At 57.9% G+C, this 23,767-nt stretch overlaps 1 protein-coding gene across 7 annotated transcripts in view; it reads right to left on the bottom strand.

Annotated features, from left to right (window-relative positions):
• Positions 1-23,767, bottom strand: part of NFIX (nuclear factor I X) — a 94,003-nt gene that overhangs the window by 20,769 nt on the left and 49,467 nt on the right. For all 7 annotated transcript variants that reach the window (XM_074338060.1, XM_019746212.2, XM_074338062.1 and 4 more), the window contains exons 3-6: positions 2,335-2,397; positions 1,950-2,024; positions 1,459-1,579; positions 183-319 (exon numbers count right to left, since the gene is read on the bottom strand). In XM_074338060.1, the coding sequence (XP_074194161.1) occupies positions 183-319; positions 1,459-1,579; positions 1,950-2,024; positions 2,335-2,397 (396 nt within the window). The remainder of the gene's footprint in view (positions 1-182; positions 320-1,458; positions 1,580-1,949; positions 2,025-2,334; positions 2,398-23,767) is intronic.

The raw sequence follows: 23,767 nt of genomic DNA, 5'->3' as shown, positions 1-23,767 counted from the left end.
TGCTGCCCACTCAGGGACAGCCCAGCACCTCATCTCTGCTCCCTCCTTTGGCCTAGATCTTCCTCTGGAAGACCAGGAGATGAGCAGCTGGGTAGTGCCACCGACAGCGGGAGAATCGCCAGGTAACCTGATGGGGAAGAAGAGGCTCTGGGCTGCCCTTGCTCTGGGTCAGGCGCCCATACCTGCATCCACATCGTTGGGCCACCCGCTGGACTGGCTGCTGCCAGCTGCTGGGGAGCGGCCTGTCCCAGGATAGAAGACATCGTCGACAGGGCTCTCCATCTCGCTGTCATCGATGGACTTGGGGCGCTTGGTGGTGCTGGGAAAGGAGAAGAAGGATCAGGTGAGCCAAGGTACTGGTACTCAGGCTGGTCCTCTGTGTTAGGAGCAGGCGCCTACTGACAGCAGCACTTCAGGGCACTCACTGTGTGCCCACCCCAAGACCAGCCCTAGAGCCCCTTAGGCCCAGCCTGCCCACTCCTTCTCCTCCTCCTCAAGCCTCTTCTTGGTCTGTGATGCCATTAGCCACCAAGCTGCCCAAGTCAGAGAAGCGGGCAAAACCCTCAAATGCTTCTTTGGCCCTACCTTCTACTTCCCATCAGCCCCCAGGACCAGGCGAGGTGACTGAGGCACTCACCAGTAATAAAAATGCCAGTGGATGCCACAAAACTCTGTCATCAAGCTATTATTTGATATTAAATATTAAATATGAAAATATTGCAGTTTTAATGCAATATTTAGACAAATCAAAATGAATACCAAAAAACCACACAATGAATGAACTAAAATGTTCAAGTGTTTTTTATAAAGAGACAGGATCCCACCCTGTCCTTCATGACTGGCCATGACCAGGAGCTACTGTGTCCACCCCCAAATATCTCTCAACTACACCCCTCCCTCTCATGCCACTCCCCCACCTCCAGGACTCAGCTCTCTTCCACCCCAGCCTGGCCAAGGCTGCAAGGAGGTGCTTTCTGGAACACACATCCCCAGATCTTAGAACCCTTCAGTGGGTTTTAAGTCTAAAGGCCTTCCTCTGGCCCCCGACGCCCTCTGTGGGGTGGTCCTGCCAGCCTGGGGTGCCCTCAGCTGGGACAGAGAGCACTGTCTGTAGCTGGAGTGTCTACCCATGTCCTTACCACCCCCCTGTATATCTGGGCTCAAATGTCACATCCCCAAAAGAGAGATCCCCATTGGGACTGCCTCCCAGGCAGAGCCCTGCCTTGTTTAGGTTTGTGTTCCCAGGGCTGAGGGCCCAGGACAGCACAAAGTAGGACAGCACAAACAAAGTAGGAGCTTCAGGGGGTGGGGAGCACAGTGGGCCCTGGCTGCTCTGGAGCCAGTGCCCTCCATGAGGGGTGACATTTTGAAGCACCCAAGGAACTGTGGTACAGCTGCCCACAATACCCGAGATGGCCTGAGGGGCAGGGGGAAGGAAGGCTGCAGGACTCGGCTCACCTGGTGGAAGGAGGGGAGGTGATGGACCGCCGCCCCAGGGTCACCTGGTTTATGTTGTAGTAGCTGGGACTTTCCAGGTCCGCCAGCGAGAAGTTGGGCCCTGATGCTGTTGCAACAGGAGCTGGGAAGAAGAGAGAGGATGATTAGCTTGGAAGGTATGGGAGGCCCTGTGGGGCCTGTTTTGTTGCCACGAGCAGCTCCCCAGAAACCCCAGGGCAAGTTCACTGGGAAGCCGGCTGAGGAAACCTCCTCTGGCTGAGGGTCATTGGAGAAGAGCCCTTAGTTGTGATTTTTTTCCCTCTAAAGCAGAAATTAGAGATGGGGCTCTCTGGACGCCTCCGCTCCACCCAGCCTGGTGCCAACGTCGCAGACATTGTCCCAGGAAACCCTGTCTGCCCCCTCCCCCAGCAAGACCCCCTCAGTGGGAGGCCACCTCCTCACCCCTGTCCCTGCGGACTTAAGTCGTGACCCCAAAGGAAGGACTCACTTACTCTGTGATACTCTGACCAGCTCCGTCACATTCCAGACCCCAGAAGTCACAAAACAGTCCTGGAAACTTAAGTGCCCTGAGAGGGAAAAGAGGGAGTGAGTGGAGGCGCTTCCACTCACTTCCACCTCCCCACTTGCTCCATCCCAAGCCCCAAGTCCCAGGCTCAGGCTGGCCCTCAGGGGTCCTCAGGTCTACAGGGAAGAGGGGGTATGCTCCAGGTGAGCCCCTCCCGTCCAGCTGGCAGTTCACCTGAGGGACAGCTGAGTAAAGGGGAAGAACCAGGGAAGGATAGACCAGCCAAGGTATGGGAGGGCAGAGGACGGCGTGGGGGGTAGGGTAGGCAGGGAGGTTGCAGGCGGGAGGGCAGGTGGGCCCGGGACACTGACCGTTGGGCAGTGGTTTGATGTCCGCATCTCCTTGCTGGTTTGAACTATCTGATTGTCCGGATTCTGCAGGAAACACAAAGGGGGTTTGGGTTAAGACCAAAGTGCCTCACGAACAGCTACTCCTCCAGCCCTGTAAACGCCTTCACCCTCCCTCTCCCAGCAGCCCAGGGAGACCCATAAGACCAGAAGAGGGAGAAGAAACTACTGTGGTGGGCAGTCCTGGGCAGTGCAGGGTGTTTGGTAGCACCCCCGGCCTCCACCCACTAGATGCCAGTAGCACCCCAGTTGTGATAACCAAAACTGTCTCCAGAAACTGACTGATGTGCCCTGGGGGCAAAGCCGTCTGTGGGTGAGCAGCACTGTCAGAGTCAGGGCAAGAAGGGCGCCCAGGAGAGAAGCCAACGACCATCTCTGCACAGCTGGGATGGACCCAAGGGTCCCCCATCCTCCACCCGGGTCAAGCGCCCAGAGAAGCAACCCTTTCCTTCCCTCACTTCATTAATTAGAGCCATTCCTGTCTGCCTGCGCCACCCCCACCTCACCTTTATGCTTATAGGCAGTGCCTGGCAACACGGAGGGGGGAGATCTGCCCTGACGCCGTCGCCCGCTCTGTGCCAGCCTGTCTGGGCTGTCTCATGCCCCAGTGCCACAGCTGCTCAGAGGGAGCCCCGAGACAAGGGCCCATTGTGCGGTGGGAGCTCACAGAGGACTGGGGGCAGGGTGGAGTGTGTGTGTGAATATTTTGCTGAGCTTGGGAAAGCCCCCTGCCCCCGCCCCCCAGGTCCTCAAAGCTTTGTATGCCAGGGGCACAACGGGGACCTCCAGAATGCCTGCCTGGGCATGACAGCTGGAGAGAGGGTGGCGGAGGGGGGCCAGGGCAGGTTGTGGGGCAGGAGGAAGGCAGGCATTGGGTAGAGAATCAGCTGCTCGCAGTGGGACAACACAGGGTGGCATTGGGAAAACTGGGCACTGGTGTTGGTCAGGGCTTTGCCTGATGCTTTGGAGCAATCCTGCCTCCTGGGTCTCACCCACCACCCTGCGGTCAGTCCGCTGGCCAGGAGTCCGCCCCCCCGCCCCGCCAGCCTCACAGCTGAGCTGCTCACGTTGGGGAGTGACCAGCAAGGAGATTCCTAAATGGTAACGTGGGACCCCACTGGGGCTGGCATGCCGAGCAGCAGCCTTCTCAGAGCACAGGCCTCATCACGGCTCCAACCAGTTCCTGGCCGCCTGCCTCAGTGTAGCCAGTGGGGAAGGATAGGCTGCCCCCAGTACGGTTTCAGGCTCCATTTCCCCCATTCTTTACCTTGTTCAATTTTTTTATGTCAAAGATTAATAATAAATTTTGTCACAAACCAAGAAAATAGAGGTTTAAAGGGAAAGTGCTCACCCCCTCTGGTTTGGGATGCATCCTTCTGCACTACCCCTTTGGAGTGGTGTGTTTGGAGATGGCTGATCCCACCCCAGGCCACCTCTTTGCTAGTGGCACTCTACTCTGTGCTGTGGAGAGACCCTACTGGACCTCCTCCTAAGTTCTGGGGAGGGCAGCCTCTGCCGTGGCATCTCGTGGGTGTGAATTTTCTGTTGCTCTCTCACCTTGGTCCATTCCTGGCTTTCTAGGTCTGACTGAAGCTCTAGCTGGGCCAGGAGGGAGCAGGTGAGGGGTCCAAGGCAGCAGGCAGCTCACCCTAGGGCCTCACTGGACCCAGGCACGGAGCCTGCTGCCTCTCAGGGCTGCCTTTTCCCCAATTCCTAAGTCAGGAAGGGCAGAGGCCCAGGACCAGCTTGTGGAGCCTAGCAAGGGGCACATGCTCTAGCCTCTGCTGCCCAGAAATCCCTGCTACCAAACCACCTGTCCTAGGACCGACTCAGTCCCCACCAAGCCCTCCAGGCCTGAGTCAGTGAAGTGGGGGAGACGGAGGAGGCTCTGGACTCCACCCCACAGGAGTGGTTCTCGCCCTCTGAAAATGGACAGGTGGAGACAGAAAGCCTTGCGCACGCGCACACCCAGCACAGGGACAGGAAGACTAGAGAGAACCCGACAAAGAGATGGAGGTGGGCCAGCGACTGAGGCAGAGACAAATGGGGCTCCAGGAGAGCGCGACAGACAGGAAATCCTCCTAAACCAGGACACTGCCCCGAACGTTATTGCTGTTATTACTATTAGTTCCATGTAGAGAAGCAAGCAGGAGCGAAGATCGGCGTGGGCGAGGCGGCTGCCACGCGCCTCTGGGCGCTGCTCCGGGCACTGCTGGCAGCCATTTTAGCCCTTGGCAGCCATCTTACGGCTGGCGGCCCCAGCCGGCGGCCCCACAATGCCACCACCGCCGGCCGGGCATGCTCAGCTTAGCTCCAGGACAAAAGGCAGAGACACTGGAAATCTGGACCCAGACTCAGAGGCACAGGAGCCAGCCCTGTGGCCTGGGCAGCTGTGGCCAGGGCCCCGCCATCCTGTTCAAGCTGCACCCGCGCAGAGCAGAAGGGACAGGGAAGGCTGAGCCCAGGCATCTGGGAACACCATGCCTCGCTCAAAAGCGGCTGAAGCCCCCACGGGCCGTCCTCAGGCCCAAGGGCTCCACTAGTTCAGCAAGAGTGGACCCCTGTACCCCAGGACAGTACGGGACGTGATGGGGGCAGGCCTGTGTCCACCTAGTCAGTTTGGACAGAGAGGGGAAGGGAGCTGGCAGGAACCCAGCCAGCGGCTGCAGGGCCCAGACAGGCTGCTGGGCCCATGGTGCACAGGCTCCCGGGGAGGACATGGAGAAGCCCTCCCCACGCAGAGGTGGGGGATAGCCAGGCCAGCTTTCTTAAACGAGGGGCTCTTTGGGGAGCCATGCCCTCAGGTCAGGGCCTGCTCTGGACAGCCACTGGGGAGCACACAACGCCCCAGCACCTTGACTCCCTTCCCTGTCTGGGCTCCCCAGGGGAGGGGATAACCCCAGGCCTCGGGACAGACAGGAGGAAGGCTCCAGGCCCCGCCTCATGGCTGCTCAGCTTTTATCTGGCAGAATGGGGCTTATCAGAACCACCAGCTGAACAAACACACAAATCCACGGTTAGTGAGAGAAAACCCTCTGCCTGAACTCTTTATCTCCTGTTCGCAGGCCCCACGCACTGCCCCCTGCCAACAGCACAGGAGGAGACCTGACTGCTACACAAGCGGGGGCTCTTCTCTCCACCGCCCCCTTTCTCCTCTCGCCCCTGACCCAGCACGGGGTGGCTCTCCCCTGGCAGTCCCTGCCAGGCAGGCGTGCATGAGTGAGCTTCTGCCACATAGGAGCCCCCCTCCAGTGTCTGCTTTCTCACCGGGGACAATGGGCCAGCTGGTGGCCTTCGGGCCAGTGGAGGGGCAGGGACGGTGTTGGCTGGCACAAGGCAGGCAGGTGCCTAGCTCCATCTTTTATCCTCTCCCACCCAGCCCACATCCCCGAGGCTGTCACTCTGATTCCCCAGCCTTCCGGGGCCACATCCTCTGGCAGACTTTCCAGCCTCAGCCTTCCCTCTGGCCTGGTCACCCTAAGCACCCCCCTGCCCCCAGTTCAGGGCCACCCTGACTAAGGCCAGCACAGAAACCCAGACACCCCCCCCCCCCACGCCTGCACCTCTCTTCAGAGGCTACTGCTGCCTTCACTTCCTACAGAGACTAAATATGGGACAGAGGGGCTAGGACGCCACTACCTCCCCTCAGCCCCGAGACAACTCAGCGTATTCCTACATCCTGCATCCTGTGTTGAGGACCGGAGAGTGCCTTTTGTGTTCTAAGCTTCCTCCCACAATGCCCATCCTATGAGGCCTCCTCAAAACTGAGTCCAGCCGCTATGTCCTACAACGATGGATGCCTGGGCAGACATCAGGACCCCTGCCAGGTTGGGGATGGAGAGAATTTTGGAGCCCACAGCTCGTTTGTATGCTTCCAGGGGGTCAGGCCGGTTCGTGTCACACACGCAAGCATGCTCTGCTGACTGTCCTCCATAAGTCTGCCTCTCAGGACCTGGGCTACTCGTGAGATCCACACTTTGGAGGCAGAGGCCTCGCCTGCCAGTGGTGCCTGGGGGCCCTGGCCACTGAGAAGGCTCCCAAAAGGGAGGACTATGCAGGAGCAGCTGACAAATCTGGACTGTCTCAGCATGGACTTGAGTGGGCTCTGTAGAGCAAGGCTCTGAAATTGGATTTGGCTCCTGGGTCTGGGGCTTCTGCCATTCACCCACACACATCATCGGTCACCCCCATGTCAATGGCTTGTGGACTGGCGGACATATGTAGCACCTGGGTGAGGCACAGTGGGCAGTTGGCAGTGTGGGCCCCTCTCTTACTCTGCCCCTCCATATGCCCTGGAACAGCCAAAAGCCCCGCCAGTACTGTTTTTCTCACCCTCACCATCCCCCACCCCCCACCCACCAGCTCTACCTTCTCAGTCCTTGAAGTCCCCACTTCATTCAGCTCTTAGCCTTTCCCTTCGGAATCTGCTGCTTTGACTCTGCACCCCTCTCACTGTCCTTTCTTCTCCTTTACTTTCCCCCTCTCCGGCCTCCTTTCCTCTCCCAATCCTGCCTGTTTGCATGCATGTGTGCATGTGCACACGTGTGCGTGTTTCCAAAAGGGCTCTGCCTCTTTGTCAGAGCTCTGGAGCTCTCCAGCTGCCACGAGGAGCCTAGCGCCGCACATGCACCCGACTAACAGCACGTTTTTTTATATATATTTTTTCCAGTCACAGGCAGGGAGATATTTATGGCTCTTGCTAGGTGAGGAGGAATTCCTGCTCATTGCAGCAAACACTCTGCCTCAGCTCCCACCCAAGACAAATTCTGAGAGAAGGCCACATGTAAGTCGTGGGCCAGCCAACCCCACACTCACTGATGGAACAAGTTCTTCAGGGCTGAGAGGGGCACACAGACCTGGCTCAACTACACTCACACAAGCACACGTACCCGAGCACATGTGACCACAACTTGGAGATGCCACTGGCCACTTCCTGCTGTGCTTGGCGCTAAGCAATGGGCCAGAGGAACCACCTCTAGTGGCCTTTCGGGGCTGGAGAGGACAGCCCTCAGAGTGCGCCTGTACTTCCCCTGGCTCTCCCCAGGCCTGAGGTTCAAGAAGCAGGTGGGGTGTGCTCTGTTCTGGGGGTGCCATCCTTTGAAGGGCTGATGCAATTCAGGAGCCAATCCTAGCCCTCGCCAGCATGGCACACCCCTCCCCCACTCCTGTGCGAGGAGCGTCCAGGGCACGGGAAACCCAATCTCAAGGGGAACCAGAGGCCCAGCCTGCAGCAATCAGAGCTGCAGAATGTAACTATTGTGCCTCTTGAAACCTAAGTCCGAGAATCTGAGACACCCTGAGGAGGGGAGCGGGACAGATGGGGGGCTAGGAGGATGGGTCACAGAGGGGTTCGCCCCATCTCAACAAACAGGAGACTGGGGACCAGGAAGTCCTTGAGAACACAGGGCAGCCAGAGGGCAGAGGGGGGCGGGGCTTAGCCTGGGCCAGGCCCAGGGGGCTTCTAGGATCTTCCCCTCCTTCCTGCCACTCCTCACTCCACCCCCAAAAGCCAGTTTGCATTGGCACAGGCCCTGGGGCCATCCTGAGGTTTTTCCCTCCTGTCATCCCTAGACCCCCGTATGGTTGGAGACAGAAGCCTGACCTAGAAGCAGAGCCCTGGTCAGCACTGAAGCTGTGGGTAGGGGGGGTGGGCGTGTGGGGAGACATGTAACTCCCCATATCACCGTCATCTCTCCTTTTCTCATTTCTCCTCCACTCATTGATCCAAAGGGGCTTGAGCCTTTGACCTGACTCACCTGCACAGAGGAGGAGGGGATGAGTGACAGGGAAGAAGAGGCCTAGTCACAGGTGGTCTAGATCTGTTCTGGCTGCCCCTGAGTCCTGGGCTCAAGAAAGGCCATCAAGGCGGAAGCAGGAAGCAGATCAAGCCACAGGGACCAGGCAGGCCAAGGGCCAGCATCTGGATGGAGCATTTCGACAGTACCGCCTTCTCCACCTCAACCCAGCCCACCTCCATAGGTGCTGTGTAGGGTCCCCTAGGAACTAGGGCCAGGTCTGGCTACTGCAGAGCTCACCGCCTGGCCATAAAGCTACGGGAAGGGAGGGGAAGGTTAAGTCTGTGGGCTCATCTGGTGCCCAGAAGACCAGCAGAGTGAGCTCTGATGGCAAGAAGCCCTGGGGCCTCCAGGGTGCTCCTGTGGTGTGAGCTGCTCAGCATTCCCCACCCTGAACCTGCCAGGAGAAACTTCCTTAGCATTGCCCCCAAGAACTAGAGATGGGGCCTGGGCACTGGAGCCTAGGGGCACTGGGTGCCCAGTTGCTCATCCCCATGGGATGAATCAGTGGCCAGCAATGGAGAGAGGAGGGATGCACCCCAGTGCAGGGCAGAGCAGAGCACCCAGCAGGTGGATAGAGCCTGTCAGCTGCCAATCCAAGCGCAGCCCAGCATTAACGAATGAGACCCCCTACCCATAGCAGCACTGGGAAATGAGGGTGAGCCGGCAGGGGACCCAGTGCTGACCAGCACCTCAGACATCAGGGCTCCACGGCTATCTGTGCAGTGAATGAGCAGACCCAGGACCTGGCAGTAACACCATCCCAGATGTTCCAGAGGTGCCCAGAGGCTAGGAAGTCCCACCAAAGAGGGATTGAAGGTGAAGCAGCCACTACTGAAGGATGCAAATGGAGGAAGCTGCGGGGAAATGGAGGGAGGCAGGAAGGAGGTCCTGGCCCCAGGCCTGTCTCCACCTCTGCCCTGAGCTCGCCTTTGGCCTGCCCAGGGAGGTGTCCTTGGTCTGGACCCCATGCCTGCTCAAGGGGGTACAATGATGCTCTACCAGTAAGGACACCCCACCCTGGGGTGGGCGGGCTGGACTTACCCCAGCACAGAGGGGACAAAGGGGGCACACCAATAGCAGGACGAGGGGAGATGGAGGTGGGCAGCCAGCCATAGTGGCAAGGGCTCCCTGTTCACATTGTGCTCCAGAACCTACCGGCCCAGTGACCTTGGCCAAGTTCTGAACTATTTCCTCATCTGTGACGTGGAGATATACCACCCATTCCCTAGGGTTCCTGGGCAAGGAATAAATGAGAAAACAGGTCTAAGGTGCTTAGCTCAGGGCCTGGCTCATAGTAGGGGCTCCATGAACACCAGCTGTTCTTCTGCCTGGATCACCATTTCCCTTCACCTCCATTGGCTGAAACTCTACTCCTCATTCCGGGCTCAGCTCAAATGCCTCCTCAGTGGGGTAACTGTGGCTAACCCTCAGCTCCCCTCCCACAGGAGTTCAAACACTATGACACATTAAGTTTGCCCTAGATTATAGTTTTTAGTGTCTTGCCCCAGAGACTATGGCCAGTGAGCCGAGGGGCTCCCTTGGGGCCTGGCCCATTACCATCTGCAAAGAGGGGCAGAGAGGTTTTCCTGCAAATAAAAGACAGAGCCAGACACTTTCGACAGGTGCATCCCCCACACTGTCAGCAGCTGCAGTATATGGTCTCAGGATGGTCACCACATTGGAAATGGTAAGAGAGGGGCAGGGGTAGGGAAGGCCAGGAGACAGGCAAGGCCAACAGGGAAGGGGAAAAAATGCTTGTGCCCCTAGATTCTGAGGGTGTTGGGCCGTAGGCCCTGCCCATCTTAGCACAACCCTGGGGATGGAGAGAGCCAAGGACACACGAGCATAGGCACTGCCCCACCGGCTGCTGGGCGCCATTCCTGGCAGCACTTCCTGGTGCCACAACTCAGCTGCAGCTGGAGCCAGCACATCCGGGAGGGCCTGGGGCCAGGAGTCATATGACAGCGGGGTCCAGAAAAGTGGCCCCCAGCCCCTGCAGCTTCTGTCCCCTCTCCAACCTGATGGATAGAAACTGACGGTAGAGAATGTCCCCATACCCTGGATGTCAAGAAAACACGGGGGCCCGATGGAGCAGGTGCCCACATCCAGGCCAGAAGCCTGCAGACCTGCTCCCCCACTCCCACCATTCTATTTCCAGCACTGCCCTTGCTGGCCCTTTGAGCTGCCCAGGCCAGGCCAGGCCAGACAACGGCCGCCACCCCCCAGCTGCTCTTAGGACTATTAATAGTGTCCCTACCTCCCAGGGCCGGGCATCACCCTCCTCCACCCCCCAAATATACTTGCCCTTGGTCTAATTATTTGTAAAGGGAAAGAGTCCTCCGGATGCTAATGCCAACCCAGGATGAGAAGGGGGAGGCAGAGGCTCTGGAGGCCACTTAAGGGACAGGACTGGGACGAGCCGTAGTTTGGGGAAAGGAGAGAAGGAAGCATTAAACCCCAGAGCAAGAGAATGACTAAAAGACAAAATTAAAACTATGAGAAAGGGAGGAGACAACACAGAAAATCAGGGCCAAAGCAAAGTAGTTCAAAAAGAGAAGGCTAAATTAGAAAGGATCAGAGGAGTAGAAGGTTCCAAGAGAGGCAGGGAAAGGGGGAGAAAGTAGAGCGAAAGAGAAAGCAAAAGAGGAAATGACTCCTTAAAAAAAAAAACTGAAGGGGGAGAAACTTCCCTAAAAAATACTTAGGAGTGGCTTCGTGAATGCAGCTGCCAATATGTGTCTGGAGGGTGCTCAGCAGTGGGAGACCCTCCCCATGCTCTGGGGAAGAGAGGGGAAGCAGGACAAGGACGAGGTGCAGAGAAAGAAAAACTGACCGGGAAAATAAGGTGGTAAAAGCAAATCCACACAGAGAGAAAACTAACTCTCAGCCCTGTGGAGGGGAAGGCCCCACACTCAGCATGTCTTCACCTATGGAAAGGGGGCCAGGTGGGCCAGAGGATGGCAGGGATGAAGAAGGAGAACACACCTACCTCCATTCACCCTGTGGCGAAGCAGAAACAGGCCAAAGCCACCTGCCTCCCATCCTTAGGTGCTCTAACTTCCTCAGCCCCTAAGGGACAGCACCTGGTACCCAGGCCAGTGACCCCCAAAGGAATTTCCTCTACTGGGGACTTGCCTTGTTAGGGGAGATGGACTCTGGCTCCCAGAAGAGCAACAAACACAAAAGAATGCCATAATCAAATGTCTAAGTGGAGCCCTTCTGCCTGCAGGCTGGAAGCCCAGCAACCCTTCCTTCAAATCCCGCCCCCACACTGACAGCCTCTGGACAGCACAGGAGCCCTAAGGACCTGGTCACCAGGACTCCCAGGCTGGTGGTTCCTGGCCAGGAGCATGCCACCAGGCCATCAGCCCTCTGGGGGTAAGTCCTGTCCGTGTTGTTCATTACTGTATCTCCCACACCTCAAAGCACAGTTGAAGTAGATACGTAGCAAGACTCTGAAGAGACACTTCTAGATCCTTCTTCCAACCGTGGCTACACTGACCACGCAGGAGACAGAAGAGCCAGTTAGTTGGCACCTACCCCACTCCCGAGAAGAGAACATCTTTCCTGCAGACCCAAACCTTGACACTCACACCCGAGGACGTGATGTAGAAGCCCCGGTACAGCTAATCCTCCTGCGAAGCCCAATTGGGCCCCGGGTGCAGGATTGGACACACTGCCCTCACGCCTGAGGGTTGGACTGACCAGAGGAGGGAATAGAAGGTTCCCTGTGAAGGGCAGGGCAGGGCAGCACTCTAGCAGGTCTGCTCCTTTCCCCACCCTGGAGGCCTTAAGGCAGCTGCTGTCCAGAGCTGTCCAGATGAGACATGAGGAATTTGGGCCTTTGACTCCAAATCTCCAACTCAGCCCTGAGAGCCCAGGCTGGGCCAAATGGGTGGGCGGGCAGGTGTCCTCCCAAAGAGCTGAACAGCGCTGGGTGCTGGAAGGAGCCCTGAACCTGGAATCAGGAGCCTGAATGCTAGACCTGCTGCTACTGGGTACCCAGCGTATCTCCTGGGCCTCCTCTCCCTCCATGTGCAACAACACAAGCCAGCTTTGCCTCAGACAGCAGGATGAGACGGTGAGATGTGAGCAAGAATTTTTTTTACCGAGAATGAAAAGTGAAGGTTTTATACACCGTAAAGCACCAAGCACACATAAGGAAAGCATGATGGGGCAAGGGGAAACTTGCGGGACCCTGTATTTCAGCGTTGCTGCTATCCTGAGGAGCAGCCAAGGGGCGACTTCCAGAAGCCTGGACCCACAGAATACAGAGCCTGGCATCTGGTGGAGAGCAGCTACCCAGACTAAAGGCTGGGACAGCCCAGGCTGCTGAAAGGACAAAATGACATTCTCCAGGCTGGCAGGTGCCAAATTCCCCACTCACAACTCCCCGAAGGACCAAAAGGAGCCGCGGGACAGCAGGCTCAGCGACCGCACCCCTCGGGAGCCGCGCGACGCACTCCCCGACGCCGTAGCTAGGTGGCGCAGCGAGTTAACACTAACTGCCCTTCGCCTGCCGCGGCGGGGTGCGGGGTGGGGGCGGCGAACCTGCGCGCCGCCCGCGAGGGTCTAGGGGGCCCGGGTTCCTTCTGTACACCCACGAGACCGGAGCAGGAAGGAGGAGGACCTGCCCAGGCCTAGGCCACTCGGACCCCGGGTTGTGCCGCCCAAGGCAGCGGCTCTCGCTGCTGCTGCCAAGCACATCCCGTGATGTGATGTGAGGGCCGAGCTTCCCGTTCTCATTGATTAGGAACAGCTTGCGGTGCGGGGGCCGGATGGAAGGGGGCCGGGGAATGGCGAGCTAGGAGAAGCGGGAGGTGGGGGGCTGCCAGGTGCATGGCTGGGGGGATAATCCAGTGAGCCGGGGCCCGCCCTGCGCAGCCGCCACTGCGGCTCTGAGTCCCGGTTTGCCTCCCCCAGAGCGGGGCTGCCCTGGGAGAGTCTGCGGCCGCATGACTCTAGGTGTGTTCCCAACACGTCCACGACGTCCCCACCTTTTGGCTGCACAGACCTGCCTCTTCGATTGATAAATGCTCGAAAAGGGAAGATTTCCTCCCCACCTCCATCAAAAAGTGAAAAATGGAGGCTAAAAGTCAGAGATCAGGAACCAAAGAGGGAGAGAAATGGAGAAAAGTCAGGAAGAAAAAAAAAACAGAAACAGCGCTTTCTGCAGTGGCGGCAGCAGTTGGGCAGGCACACCCTCCAGGGCAGGCGTGGAGAAAGGCCGCTTTGTTCAGCAGGGAGGTTAGCTGAGGTGAGGCCGCCCCCCCAAACCCCCCCTGACCCTGGCCAGTGCAGATTGCTTCTCAGGGCTCCCGACTGGCCTGACTGCTTCCCCGGCCCCCCAATCCTTCTCCCAGTCCTCCTGCCAGCCGGCAGAGCCGCCTGGGGAGGACTGCTCCCTACCCACTGCCTTGCCCAAGCACCAAGGGTCACACATGCGGGGCTGGGCTGGGCTTCTCTAATGGGCCCCCTGAATGCCCGCACTGTGGGCCATTAGTAGTTTAACCAGGCTGCTCTTAAGCTGCGCGGTTTGGGGGTTAGATTCTGCACTCAGCAGGTCCCCCACAAAGGCTAGTGAGTGCTAGGAGATTGCGCCCCAAGAGGCACAGGCCGGCTAACCAAGCCCCTGTCACCTACAGTGAGGCTGCAAGGGGCTTCTCCTATACCCTTTCCAGAAACGGCCCTTTCCAATGCCCTGGGCTAAAAGTGGCTCTTCTGGGCTTCCTGAAAGTGAGGGCTGGGCTCTGGTGCTGGGGTTACCTTCAGATAAGAGGCAGAGCCTGAGCTCACTCCTTGGCTTCCCGAGGAGGGGCCAGGATGGGGTCATAAAGGGGGGCTGAGAACAATTTCACCCCCAGAGTCTACCAAAGCAGAGGCTGAAGAGGGGCTAGGCAGGGGTGGAAGGGGAGAGATACTGAAAAGCACCCCTTTGCTCTGCAGCACACCCCACCCCCATCACACCCACTGGCTCAGGTAGAGCAGGGGACCCTAGAGATGGCAGTCCCCCAAATCCAGTGTGCCTTCCACTGCACCCTCACCCCACCCACTAGGGTTTCTGGCCACTCTTGCAGGGATGCAGGATCTCCAGAGCCCTACGACCTTTCAGGCAGAGCTTAGTGGCTTTACACTTGGCCAAGAAGCGCATCCCATTTCCAACTCCCTCCAGCTCCCATCACAGACGAGGGCAGCAGAAAACCTGGAATGGGGGATTGACGTGAATGGTTTTGCTCCCTACATTCCCCAGGCCTCCCTCATGCTGGGGGTGGGTACCTGCTCCTCAGGAGGCCACAACCGCCTTCCAGCAGCGATGGAAATCAAGGCTGTGAGAGAAGGGAGGAGTGGGGTGTTGCCAACCCTGCCCTCCCTTGGCCTCTGGCCTGGGAAGTGGGGGAAGGGGAGAGGGGAGAGGAGCAGCAGCAGCTGGAATCGCAGGGAGCCCCCGTCCTGTCCGGCAGCGCTGAACCGGCTGCAAGAAGCTGCAGCTCAGATACACAATGTCCTGCCAAATCCCAGGCCTTTAATTCAATTAAGTGCAGGACAGACTTCCCAGATTTTTCTGTGTGTGAGTGCATGTGAAAACCTTGATGTGTGTGAATCCCGGGAGCTGTGAGCATACACCCATGTGGATGTGTGAATCCTGATGGTGGAGGCAGGAAGACTCGGGGAGAGTGGGTACCTAAATCTTCTAGCAGGGCCAGACTCCAGATCAGGATTCTCAACCCCCACCCCATGGACCATTCTTGATAGTGGGGCCATCCTGAGTGGATAGGATGCCAGTATCTCTGGCCTCCACCCACTAGATGCCAGTAGCATCACGCCCCCTCAGTCGTGACAGCTGAAAATGTCTCTGCCATTGCCAAACATCCCCTGGGGGCAGAATCAACTCTGGTGGGACCTGCTGCTCTGGGGCACCAGATGAAACAGCCTGTGTATTTACCACCGGCGCTTCGCCTCACCTCTCCCGCTTTGGGCTTAAATACCAGTGTGCTTGGCTTCCCAAGTGTCTCTGGTCTGGCTCTTTTTTCTAAGATATTCTCCCCACCTTACCCATCTGGCCAGAGGCTGCCTAGAGCAACTCCTGTTCAGTGATAATTTTATAAAGCAGCACGGTGCTGGGAAGTGTCTGGCCCCCTTGGACAAGGGAAAGGAAAAGTCAGAGTGCCTATAGTCATAAGGTCATGCCGGGTCCAGACAGAAGTCTGAGCTCTACCTCGCTGGGGGCAGAGCCCACAGGAGAGGTGGGGACTTGCCTGGGGTCAGACTCCTGGAAAGGTGCTCTGCTCTGCTCAGTCCCTGGAGGCCAGCGGAAGCCCCTGCACAGCACTCTCTCCATCTGACCACCTCTCCTGCTTGGGGGCTCCAGAGAAGCAGGAGCTGGAGACAGCTCAGCCCCAATCCAGGCCAACTCCCCTTCCTGTTCCCGGGGTCACCTGTAGCTGTCCTGGCGGGGGTTAGGGGGAACCCAGTTCTAGAGGCTCATCTCGCCTCAGGCCCAGGAAGCTTGCCTCTTTCCCCAGCCCTCCAGGAACCCTGAACAGCCCCTTTCTGGGAGCAGAGCCAAAAAGATGGGAGAAGGATGTTTATAAGCTGCTAAAAGGAAAAAGGAAAAAACTGGGAGGTGGGGCAGAGAGGCCCAGGCCTCCAGGTAGTGTGGACTGGGGCCTCGGTGGGGAGAGGGTGAGGGATGTAGCCTTCCCCAGGGAGCCCGACATCCACCTAATCAAGCAAGGTGGCACACCCCTGCCCTGCCCCATGGACCACAACCAGGCCTAACTTATGCACATACGGGGGTCTCTCGCCCCACAGTGCCCTGACAAATGAGTTTCTTGACATTCTTATCCTGACCCACAGGACTCTGAGACAATTCTGGTATTAGCTTAACAAGGGCAGAACCAGGAAAGGGCCCAGGACCCTGGGGAACAGGGGCTGGAGGTATGGCAACAGGAGCCAGGCTCCGCAGGATCAAAAGCTGAGTCCCCAGCTCGTAGGGCTCGGCACACAGCTAATGGGAGGCTGGCAGCAGCAAATTGTTGTTTACTTTTAATTAAGTAAACAATGTCGGCTTTCCGCCTCCTCCCCTGCCATCCCAGCCAGTAATTTGGGGGATGACAATGGGGTTGTTTCCTTCCTCCTGCCTTCTTCCCTCCCTCCAAGCACTCCTGCTCACTCCCTGCTCTGCTCAGCCGTTATAACTTGCCAGTGCAGGGTGAGGCTCCACCCCAGGGATGGTGGGGGACAGGAAGGTCCTGGCTGACCCACTGCCTGCTAGGCCCAGTGGGAAGCAGTTTCCACCGTCAGGTTCACCAGAGGGTGGCAAGGGCCACCTTGCCCTGAGAATCTCTAAAGATGTGGCCCATTCTCTCTCTGCCTCTTCCCCCTACAACCCTCTCTCTAAACTTCATCTCAAAAATCCAGAAACGGGGGCATCAAGACTCTGAGCTACTCGCAGCAGAGACCAAAGCCCCAGGTGAGGAAGAGATTTTGCCAGGAGTCAGGTCTGCTTCAGAGGTAATCAGAAGGCAGAACCTTCTGGTCCACCCAAGCAGGTCAATGGCTGGTGGATCCGTGGGGCCAGAGCTCACTAAGCCACCTGGCTGCTGGGCTGTGGGTACCAGCTTTCCTCGGAAGTAGGGCTGACTTCGTGGCTTTGGTTTCTGCCATTCCTTGACATTTTAAATTTTTGAACAATGGGCCCTGAATTTTCATTCTGCACTGGGCTCCACAAATTTTGTAGGTGGTTCTGCTCAAAGGGCCAAGTGAGTGAGGAACAGGAAGAAAAGAAAGCTAGGTCCCCCAGCCTGGGGTAGGGACACTGGGCTCTCCTGAGTGGAGGGGCAGAAAAGAAGGGGGAACCCTGAGTCTCTGGGGGAGGCTGAATTTCAAATGACTCCACATAGACAGACTCATTCGTACACAGGATCTATGCAGAAACAAAGTGCTCCTCATGCCCTTTCTCAGTAAGACTGTACATGGGCCCACCTCTCCAAGAACCTCTGTGCAGTGGGTACTCTGCACGCCCCGAAAGTGAGCAGAAGGGAGAGGAGGGAATTTGCTCCGTCCCCTCTCCTGCCTCTGCCTCCCAAAGATCCAGCAGTCAGGTCCCGAGCCAAGCCTGGCCCGGGCGCTCACACGCACCCCCTCCTCCCTGAAAAGCAAAGGAGTCTCTCCAAGGTGTTGGGGGGTGGGGGACGGCTGAGTCGTGTGCAAGCCCTGCTCCTTCCCCGGCCTGGCTGCTCCCCCACCTCCTTCCGAAGGGCGGGGACTGCGGCGGCAGAGTTGGCTGGGGCTGGATGCAATTTCAGCCGCAGAGCAGGGCTCCCTGGCTGGAAGCAATTTTCTCATTAGGACCCCAGGCCTGCCTGCCCGTTGGTTCTCAGCCCTCACTCCCCTCCTGCGAAACCGCACCCCACAGGCCTCCCCACAGACCACTCACACGCACAGGGAACCACACATGTACGAGTTGGAGGGGCGACGGTGGGGTCACCGCAGTGGGGCCCGGTGCAGAGGGGTGCCGGTGCAAAGCCCCACTCCCCCCCAAAAAAAAGACTCAGCACGAGGTCAGGACTTCTCATCCACCTCCTAGTCGTCCGTTTCAGGCTCTTCCACCCTTCTTGCCCGCAACAGGGAGAGAGGATCCCAGACCCCAGGACTGAAAGGGGAGGTCGGAGACCCAAAGCCGGGCAGAGCACAACACACTCGAGAGAAAGCTCCCAGCGCTCAGCCGTTTCTGGCCCATCCCCTTCTGGTGCAGCAGGGCCTGGGGCGAGCAGATGGGCTCTCGGGAGGCAGCCCCCCTCCCCCAGCCCCAAGGCTGCTCCGAGTGGAGGGTGGTCTCGGGCAAGGGAGGGGGACCGAGGCCCTGTGAGGGGCGGCTCCGTGCTCCACAGACACATGTGGTTGGACTTAAAAAGCTATTAGGGAGCGAGGCGCTGGCGGGAGTGCGGCAGCCCTCGCACCAGGGGCGGGGGGAGGGCAGATGCCGAGGTGGTGAGCTCAGCACCTCCCGCTCCCTCCCCGGCGGGGCCCCTGGACTCGGGGAGGACTCGGGGGACCCTCACTCAGCAGGAGAGTGGGACAACCCCTCGGGGAGGAAAGGCAGGCTGCCGGGCCTGGGTCCCAGCATGGAGTTGGGGAGGCACTGCCATCTAAAGACTCCAGGGCCTTGAAGGCAATTTCTGGGGGCAGAAGGCAGGGGGGCTTGGCTGGGGCCCTGGAGGCACAGACAAGTCCTCGGCCTTCCTTCCGCTTTCTTGGGGTGACAGCCGGCTGGAGATCCCCTAAAGGGTGTGTGTGTGTGTGTTTGGATGGGCTGGGGAGGGGGTATTATTAGGAAAGCGGGAAAGGGAAGGGAAAAGTGGGCCCCACCCATCACGAGGCCAGAAAGAACCGACGGAAAGTTCCCTAGAGCGGCCAGCTTGTAAAAAGCTCCTTTTCTTTCCAAATTATGAACATTTTTTTTAACGAGGGGGGTAAAAACCCAGAGCAGCAATCTAGGACTTCATCAGGACCGTGTGTGACTGTGAGTGGCTGGTGACTGGAGGTGACGGAGTGTATCTGCAGACCTTCCAAAACGTTCTACTCGAAAAGCCTGGCCTTCTCTCCCTGGGGCTCTGACTTCACCCTCTTCAGGTCCCCTTATTTTCAAGATATAACCTCCCTGTCCCGTGCCTAATCCAAATAGGGTACCCCCTGCTGTTACAGATCAAGGTCGGTACCAGGAGAGGTGGGGGCACAGGAAGCAGGCCCAGGCCTGGGATCGGTGGGCCACTTGCTAAGGACCCAGCTCCATCCCTTAGGAGGGGAAGGAATCCCTGGGGTGCTGGCCTCAGTGCCCTCCAGGAGTAAGCCTTAAGCTCTAGGTCCCCCACAAGACTTTAGGGAAATGTCCCACTCAAGGCTCTCAGGACCCTCCAAACTCCTCAGCCATCCACCGAGGTCACCGCTAGTCCCCCAGCCCCCCAGGGATCAGTGTGGAAGTGGGAGCTCGAGTTACACAGTGCCTCCGCTGTGTGGCAGGCCAGAGCTGGGTGTTTGGGAGACATTTAATCTGCCTGACAGCCCCATGGGGTGGCTGTTATTTTCCCCATTTTTATAGGTGAGTACATGGAGGCGAGGCTGGGTGGAACTAACCAGATCAGTCAGAGCCCTGATGAATGGACTCTCCACTTGCCCCTGATGGCTCTGCAGCCCCAGGGGCCAAGCTCCTAGGGCTCTCTCTTCTTGGCCCAGATCCACTGACAGGAGGGATGTGAGCTATGGGAGGAGGGATGTGAGTTGTGGGAGGACCCAGGGCTAGGCGGCAAAGCAGGGACTGCTCTGAGTCCTGAGGAGTCAGCCGGCCAGTGGGGGAGGAGCTGACCACGGAGGGAGCGGGAGCAGGGATCCGCGCTCAGGAAACACGCAAAGAATGCAGCTGGCAGCAGGCCAGTGGGCCAGGACCACAAAGAGGCCTTTGTTTTAGGAGGTGTCCAGGGAGTGGATGGACAGAACAGCAAAGGTGGGGGGAGCACCCCTTGGGGTGGGACTGGGGGACGGAAGCGATGCCTGTGCTGTCCCCACATACCCCCCTCCCGTTGGCCCCCCTCACTCCTGGCCCCCAGTAGATTCTCATATCAGGCCTCAGACTCCAGGGGAGGGAGCCCATAGGGCCAGGATTACCCCCTTCTCAGCTTCTGACCTCCGTTAACTAGGGGGGTTGGTCTGTCCCAAATCCACCCTTCTGAACCCCAGAAGTCACTTCCCTTATAATGAGAAGCTGCAGTTCTTGGAAACCCTGCTGACATTCTCCTCTGACTCTGCCTCCCTATGCAGGCTGGGGATTTTCAGAGTAGGGATGGCTAAGGGGCTCTCTGACCTCCAGGTGAGCTATCTGGGGCACCCGAGTACCCCTGCTCCCCTAGGTGTCTCCTCCTTTCACCAAGGAGGAGAGGGAAAGGTCTTGGAACATGTTCCCTCTTCCTCCCCGCTCTGCAGTTGCAGGGTTTCTCTGGCCCCTTCTTGGCATCTGGAAAAGTTTGGGAAACTTAAAAAAAATTTTTTTTGAAGAGTTTGTCTATTGCTCCCCAGCCTTGCCAGGGAGCCACGGCCAAGAGGAAGAAGGAAAGGAGGGGTGTGGGGGAGTAGGGGACAGAGCAGAAAGTCCAAAGAGAAGCAGAGCATACAGGGAAGGTGGGGAGCACTCTAGGATGCCTCACTAGCCAGCCACCCTGACCCCCAGCTGGGTTTCCTGGGCCTACTAGTGTCTCACAGCAGGTAAGAAAGACCCCCCCATAAAACACTGTCAAGCACACCCGGCCTGTGGGCCTGTGGTGGCTGCTCCCTTCAGAACCCCACCCAGTGCTCTGCTCAGCACCTTCCGAGGGCTACCCTCTGCCAAACACTGCACACTGTGGCTGTGGACCCAGGGAAGGAGGACGGCAGTAATAGCAGCTCCATGTGGGGACGGTGGAGAAGCAGGGGGACTCTAGACCTGTGGGGTTTCCATCTCCAGATGAGCATGAGGGCAACATGGACGCCAGGGGCCAGACAGGATAGGGACACCAATCAACGTCCTGTGCCCAGCACTCCCTCTCCTCTGGTGTGTGTGTGTGTGTGTGTGTGTGTGTGTGTGCATGTGAATGGGGTGGGGGCTGGCCCCAGCAGCACAGGGCAGCCGGGCTGGGCTGAGATAGCCTATAGTTTGGGTTGTTCAATGGTTAGGGTTAATGGTATAGTATAAGCAGACGTTTGGGTTGTCCCAAGAATGGGGAAACATGTGACACATGACTGTTTCTCTGAGAGGACCCAGATCATCTTGCCTAAGTCAGGGGGGTTCCCCCTTCACCCTGACATGGCTCCCAGAAGAGTGAAGGCCAGGGGTGGCAGGAGGCTCCTTTGTATGACCCCAGTGAAACATGGTGGGCCCCATCTGGCAGCCCCTGCGTTGTCACCAGGCTGTCCTTAGGTGACCCACCCCTGTGCTACCAGAATGCAATGCTCAGAGAAGTTCATACCCCACTGGACGGCTCCTATCTCAGCTCCCAGCACAGGTGGCCAGCAGTGTGCCCCCTTAGCAGTACCTGGGAACTAGCTGGAAATGCAGATGCCCTAAGGAGGGCCCAGGGATCTTTGCTGTAACAAGCCCTCTAGGGAACTCTGATACAGGCTCTGGCCCGGGGAAGGATCCTGACGGGGCTACAAATAGGAGAAGGAGAAAGAGAGAGGGCGAGCAGATGGGGGGGTGATGAGGGGATAAGGGCAGCACCACCTGTGCATAAGGGGGCATTTGGTTCCAAATCCTACAGGAAGAGTGGAGAGCAAAGGACAGACAGACAGAGGGGAAGTGGTGGTGGAGAGGAGAAAACAGTGGGCAGGACAGGATCTGCAGAGGAAGGACAGAATCCTAGAGAGCAGGACAGGGGGAGTGGGAGGGCGGGCGCAGTGGGGCAGGCGTGTTGTGGAAGCTCCTTCCCGCCACCCCGCCGCCTGCACTCCCAGGAGCTGCCCCGCCCCCTCTAGGCACCTGCTAAGGCGGCAGCAGCGGCAGCGGCAGCAGCAACAGCAGCAGCGGGTTGTGTTTCTTTAACCCCTGGGGCCTGTTGACACAGATTAGTATCGCTGGTCAGGGGTCAACAGGGAAGGCTCTTGAGGTCAAGACCTGAACAACTGGAGTTGTAATGAGCCACGTGGGGAAGAGGCCCAAGGAGAGGAGAGGGGAGGAGGAGGAGAGCCTGGCTACAACTAGAAGGCGGCTGTCACCAGGAGGGGGGCCCCTGGGCCTCCAGCTCGCCTGGGGAAACGCCTGCTTGGGGCTTAGAGACAATGGGTGTGAGAGATGAGCTGGGAGGATGCAGTGGGAGAAGATAAGAGGTGAAGCGTAGACCACTGACTCGTGTGGACCCCCTCAGGTGCAAACGGCATCCCTCTCCAGTCTCTCTCCATCCAGCATACGGCACCCCTATTCCTCCCTGGGCCTGTGGTGGGGTGGCTGGGGTGGCGCTGCACCCACTTGAGCTGCCTGCTTGCCTTGGGCCACCTGGCAGAGCCTGAGCTCGGTGACTCATTTGGAGCCTGAGTAGAGCTGGTGTGCGTGTGTGTGGGGGGGGCGGGCGGGCGGGCAGCATCCCAAACACCTTCTACAAGGGGATCTGAGGTGTTGAAGCACTCACCGAAGCCCAGGGCAGCTGCTCCCCAACTCCTCTGCTCACCCCCATCCTGGCCTCAGGAAGGTCCCAGAGGTACAAGGTGCTCTAGGCCAGCCTGCGCTCACAGCAAACAACACCGGGCCCTGGAGGCTTCTCTGAGGCCACCTCCAGAGGGGCTGGTCTGGATGGGAGGAGAGCACAACCCCTCTGTGCTTAGAGGAGGAACGAAGGAGATCAGCTAGAAACCAGGCCACGTGTGAGCTGCTGTTCACCTATTTGGGTTAGAGGCGGCTGGATCCCCCCAGAATTGCCTCTGAAGCTCCTGGACTCCTGTAACATGCACTTCCCTTAATTGCTCCTGGGAGGCCATGGGAAGCATATGCGAGGACCCTGACACCCCAGGGCCCAGAGGGTGATGGGAGGCACACTGCAGAGGTATGTTCATTTGTAGGTTTGCAGGGGCACCGGAGTGGGTACATACAGGTCTGTGACATGCAAGAAAAGTGAATACAGTCTTAACATTAATTCGACACAGTTGTTAAGCACCTATGACCTGCTAGATGCTGCAAATACAGAACCAGAAAAGCTGCCCTGGGCAACTCTCCCTGCAGTTGGAAGCTGGGTGAGTAATGGACAAAATGCAAGGCCCCTCAGAGAAGGAGGAATGGGCTCCAAGCGTGAGAAGTGAGGTGGGAGAAATCTGCACCAAGGGGGATGACAGCTGGACTGGGTGAGAAAGATGGAGGCATTTGGACAACGGGGGGAAGAGAAAGGCAGACTGGAGAGAAGTGTGAGCATAAGCCCAGAGGCACGAAACAGCACGGCACATGCAGGGTCTGCAGAGAGCTCTGTGTGCTGGAATACAGAGCCAGGGGTATGATGGGAGATGATGCTAGAATGGACAGCAGAGGCCCGACTGTGAGAGACCCTAAGAAGACGGCACCTCTGGGAGATGGTGGGACCAGCTGCCCATTTGAAGGTGGTTACAAATTCCAGTCGAGAGCAATTCCCCTCCTAGGTATATACTCTAGAGAATCAAAGACATATGTCCACGTAAATACTTGTACACAAATGTTCACAGCAGCACTATTCACAATCGCCAAAAAGTAGAAAAACCCCAAATGTCCAACAACAGAAAGATGGATGAACAAAATGTGGTCCATCCATACAATGGAATATTACTCAGACACAAAGAGGAATGAAGTCCTGATGTGTACCACAACATGGATGAACCTTGAAAGCATTGTGCTCAGAGAAAGAAGCCGGTCACAAAAGGCACATTGTGTGTGATTCCATTGATATGAAATGTCCAGAACAGGCAAATTCATAAGAGACAGAAAGCAGATTGGTGGTTGCCAGTTGCTGGGAGGAAAGAGGAATTGGGACAAACTGCTAATAGGTATGGGGTTTTGGGGGAACAGGGGTGATGGAATTAGACAGTGGCAATGGTTGCACAACGTTGTGAATTGT

This window comes from Rhinolophus sinicus, linkage group LG07, assembly GCF_036562045.2.
Source record: "Rhinolophus sinicus isolate RSC01 linkage group LG07, ASM3656204v1, whole genome shotgun sequence".
NCBI lineage: Eukaryota > Metazoa > Chordata > Mammalia > Chiroptera > Rhinolophidae > Rhinolophus > Rhinolophus sinicus.
Note: the sequence above shows the minus strand (reverse complement) of the source record. Positions and strands in the feature narration are given on the sequence as shown.